General features: G+C 26.7%; 1 protein-coding gene across 1 annotated transcript; it reads left to right on the top strand.

The window, feature by feature from the left end:
• Nucleotides 1–1,376: 1,376 nt before the first annotated feature.
• LOC110665368 (abscisic stress-ripening protein 3) lies at nt 1,377–2,065 on the top strand. Its single transcript, XM_021825432.2, has 2 exons — nt 1,377–1,606; nt 1,700–2,065. Exons 1-2 carry the CDS (start codon nt 1,460–1,462, stop codon nt 1,880–1,882), a joined length of 330 nt encoding a protein of 109 aa, XP_021681124.2. The 5' UTR covers nt 1,377–1,459; the 3' UTR covers nt 1,883–2,065.
• Nucleotides 2,066–5,040: the final 2,975 nt, after the last annotated feature.

Raw genomic sequence — 5,040 nt, 5'->3', positions numbered from 1 at the left:
TTGATAAATGAAGAGATCACACGTATAAAAAGTTCTTCACTAAAAGCTTTTTTTTATTATGTAATAATATATTAAAAAAAATGAAATAAATATTATTTTGTACTCATTATGTATAGTGGTAATTTATTTTTTAATTGAGTTTTTTATATACATATAATACTGGTAATTTATTTTTTAATTTATTATATATATATATATATATATATATCATGTTAAATTATCACTAATTAATAAATAAAGAGTCGATTAAATATAAAAGTTTTTAAAATTATAGTATTTTAAAATAATAAATTTTATAATTATTATTTTATCTATTGAGATATAAATAAAAAAAACAGAAATGTGAAAAGTCATTTATGAATAATAACTATTTTTTTTAAATGATGATAATTTATTAAATAATGGAACTTGAAGATTATTAAAATTTCAAAATATTATTATATTATTTATCAAATTGAAATATTGTTTATATTAAATTAGAATAAGATTGTAATAAAAATAATTAGAAATTTCTTTTTTATTGTTTTAAAATTCAGTAATATTTTTTCTAATTTCTTCTTAAATATTCAATATAATTATTTTTTACATAATTAAATTTTGTCTTTTATTATTATATTAATAAAATACCATAAAAATCAATCTTCCTTTCCAAATAAAATTAATAATAAATTATTAAATTAATTGCATTAAACTCTTACCAATTTAGTGATATATATATACCTTATAAACAATAAAATAAAAGGAATCAACTTGACTATCATTGTCCTTAAGAAAACAGCTTTCATAGTTAAAAAATACAAGTTTTCTATTAAAAAATTTCATATCCGATTCCCATTAAACTGGTTTACTTTTTTATAAATTCAATTAAATTTTAGATTAATGATATTGAAATTATTTTAAAAATATCAACAAGCCAAATGTAGAATTGATTCTCAGATGAATTAGATATTCAAATCATGAAATCATTCTTATTGAAAGGTTTTATCTAGTTTAAATATTACTCCCAGTCTAAACTTAGATTAATTCTATTCGTATAAGAATTTAGAGACACATGTGATTAATAAAAAATTATTTTAATTATACAACTCATTAATTGAGAATTAAAAAAAAAACTAATAGTTAAAATAATGAATTATAAGGATAAATTATTGGATAAATTTTATTTATTCATCAATTGAACCAATCAAATTATTTCACATTATTTATAATTTAAAAAAACATAAAGATCAAATCTCATACTTATCTATATTGATACAAATATAGAAAGATAAATAAAAATTAAATTAATAATTATATTAACATAAAATATTTTAATTGGCTTGCTTTACAAATCACATCTACCTAAATATTTCTCAATTATAAATAGCCTAACCCAAAATCTTTCAAAGCACACCTAAAGCCTTTGCTCACTCGTTTATACAAATTTTCTGCTGCTATACTATTTAATAAAACCACAACTATGGCAGAAGAGAAGCACCACCACCACCCCTTCCACCACCACAAGGAAGGAGAGGAAGCTGTTGACCACAGAAAGGAGGAGAAGCACCACAAGCATCTTGAGCGCCTGGGTGAACTAGGTGCTGCTGCTGCTGGCGCTTACGCCTTGGTATATATTCTTGAATTCTTGATATCAACTTCTAATTAGTGTTTTTTTTTTTTTGGGATTATTATGAAAATAGCTTCGTTAATTTCCTTATAGCATGAGAAGCACGAGGCAAAGAAAGACCCAGAGCATGCCCATACGCACAAAATAAAAGAAGAGGTAGCTGCAGCAGCCGCAGTAGGAGCTGGGGGATTTGTCTTCCATGAGCATCATGAGAAGAAAGAAGCGAAGAAAGAGGATGAAGAAGCTCATGGAAAGAAGCACCACCATCTCTTTTAACTCTATATGTGTGTGTTTGTGTGTTCATGTTTGTTAATTATCTATCAGTTAATCGAGTTGGGTTTGAAAGCTTTTCCATTGCCTGTTCATCTCTGCAACAGTTGCATGTTAATTATAAGCTTCTTATATGTATTATCTGACATATTAAATACTATTGAATTTTAATTTCAGATGTTTCTGCAATTTGATTAAGTCTTTTACTATTAGGTGTTATCTAGCCTCTTCAGTTGCTCAATCACCTTTAATATTTATTTAAATGAAATATATATATATTCATTTTATTAATTTAATTAAATTTTTTATAAATTAAATTGTTAAATTAATATTTATAAATTCATATGAAAGAAATTAAATTAAAATTTTATTATTAATGTGATGTGAAAAAAATTGATACTATAATTTTAGGATTATTATATATATATATGTATGTATGAAATGATATATTATTTTTCCATTTTTTTTTCAGGTGTCTTAATTAATTCATGCATTTATGTAAATAGTTTTTTTTTTTTTTTCTAAGTAAATCAACTCCCTTAGAGAAGCCTAACTTGGTTTAATCCAGTGGCTAAAGAAAAATTATCTACTTGTCAAGTGTCCATTCAAGTCTCATTTCTCCGATGCTCTACTAAAAAAATTTCCTCCAAGAAAATTTTTTTTAAAACAATTAATAAATTTTAAAACAAAAAAATAAAAGATTTTAATATTTATCAAATTCTTAATCCGTTACATACATGATTAGAAAATATATATACACTAAATTATGAAAATTCAATAAATATATTATTAATAAAGATTTTTAAAAAAAGTTAATAATTCCAGTAATTAAGTGTATAGGACATTAAGGTTAGGAATTTTGATATAAAAAAGTATGGGCAGTGGATATTAAGAATTTTCTTGATATCACAGAGCAAATTATAGGGTGATAAACAATGTAAATAATACCTTTAATTGAGGGACTTAAATCGAGACCAGCAATAACCTAATGAATTGTATAATTACTACCCTCTACAATAATAAATTTAATTAATTACCAGTATAAATTACAAGAAATTATTTAAATATGGTATGTACAATAATTATATATATATATGGGAAGTTAGGTGGACGGATAAGGTTGGCAATTTCTTCCATGCAATCAATGTGATTAAGAAAGGGGCCAAATGCAACTGAAAAATCCCACTCAACACTCCACTTGTTTCTTCATCTCCCTTTTTTCATTATGAAAAATGTGAAATTTTGTTGGTATACTCCTTGTTTGCGGTTATAAATTTCACATAATTATATTTTGAATCTATGATATATTGGATGAGCCGATAAAGCTAGTATTTTTTTTTTCATATAATCAATGTGATTGTGGAAAGAGGAAAATGCATATGAAAAATCCCACTCAACAATCCACTTGTTTCTTTATCTTCTTTTTCTCTGGATGAAAAAATGTGCAATGATATTTAACCTTTTTTTTATAAATTTTTTAAATTTTATAATTCTACCTTGGATAGGAAATTTAAAGACTTTTGATAATAATTCAGCACAAACCATGCATATATCAAACTAAATTGCACCAAAGAAATTAAAAGATTTTTTACTTATTTATCATATATTACTAATGCCCAATACCAGATTCCATTCAAGGAACTAGAGCTTCTTAATGAATATAGTTAACTAAGCCTCTAAGGGTGGTGGCCTGTGGTGTTGGTGGAGAACCATCGTCTGCTCTATCACAATATCCTTCAAGTATGTCACTTTCCTCGGTTGAAAAACCTAGTGTATCAATCATGTTAGGCCAACATTGTTTTGTAATGGTACGAATAGCATTACAACAACTATGGCCTAAATATGTTTCACCATTGAGGAAAAAGAGAATCATCTCTCCACTGCATGCTTGAATTTGAATCAAAGAATCCCAGCAACTGGTTGAGTCCTCATCTAACTTCAATCGAGCCAAAAGGGATGAGTCTGGGCTCAAGGGTTTTGCAGCCATGAATCCCATGCTACACGCAAAGAGAACAATAAGAGAGAAAAGCTTTAAAATACAAACCATTTTGAAATGGAGAGAAAGCTGTTCGAAGTGTTTCGTGTGGAGATTGTAATATACGTAGTGGGATTTATATAGAAAGGATATTCGAAGGTTACATTTTTGTGGAAAGTGAAGAGGTTAAAAATGATCACAATCATTAAAGCGATTAATTATAGCAACTTAGGTTTAATAACTTGGTTGCTTAATGTCTCTAACATTTATTCTAGAGTATTAAAATGCTTGATCAATTTCCATGACGAATAGACTCAGTGAATAGGAATTAAATTTTTAGTGCATCAAATATCGTTATGGGTGTGCAATACGTAAACTTTACTATAAATTTCAATGGTCTATAAACTCTCTTTGGATACTATTACTACCCCTAAACTTTCAATAATTTTAAATTATGTTTAATAACTTGTTTAATGGAAAAATTTTTATCTAAATCTGATCAATCATAGACCTAAGACATAAATATGTAAGCTTCATATATTTAATAAATGAATCTTACTATATATTTTGTGTTTTAATTTTATAATGAATCGAGTCTAGATAAAAAAATTTTATCCAATGGGAATGTAAATTTCATTGAATATGGAGAGTTAGAGAAAATTTTAATGGGCTTGTGAAAAACTGTGTTTATATTGGGCTGACCTCGGCCCAAGAGGAAGGAAATAGGACCATTGATTGCTTGAACTGGATTAGACCTTGACCCACATGGTTTCTGCGGTATCTGCATGTGAAGCATCGTGATTGGATGCAACTATACCACGTAAAGATGCAAATGGCAATGGAATGGAGAGTGGTCTTGCCTTTTCCTTCTTCTTTTAGTAATTTTTAATTAGGACATGGGTGTCATCATTTCATGCAATTGGCCACCTTCCAACTTTTCTTTTTCTTTCTTTCTAAGGTTTTTGTTCCTTACAAGAAAAGAAAATTCATAAAGGAAGGGATGCTAACATTCCAAAAGTTTAGATAGGAAGATTATACTCAACTTTTAATTGGAAAGTTTAATAGAAAACATCTCACCTTATTCCTCAACCTTTAAAAGGTGAAAGTAAATACACCCTTATGGTCTTAATCAGCATTAAAATTAAAGAAAAAAATGAATTAGCTGCAGAGTATCATGATTTTTTTTTTA

The sequence above is a fragment of the Hevea brasiliensis genome, chromosome 16 (assembly GCF_030052815.1).
Source record: "Hevea brasiliensis isolate MT/VB/25A 57/8 chromosome 16, ASM3005281v1, whole genome shotgun sequence".
NCBI lineage: Eukaryota > Viridiplantae > Streptophyta > Magnoliopsida > Malpighiales > Euphorbiaceae > Hevea > Hevea brasiliensis.
Note: the sequence above shows the minus strand (reverse complement) of the source record. Positions and strands in the feature narration are given on the sequence as shown.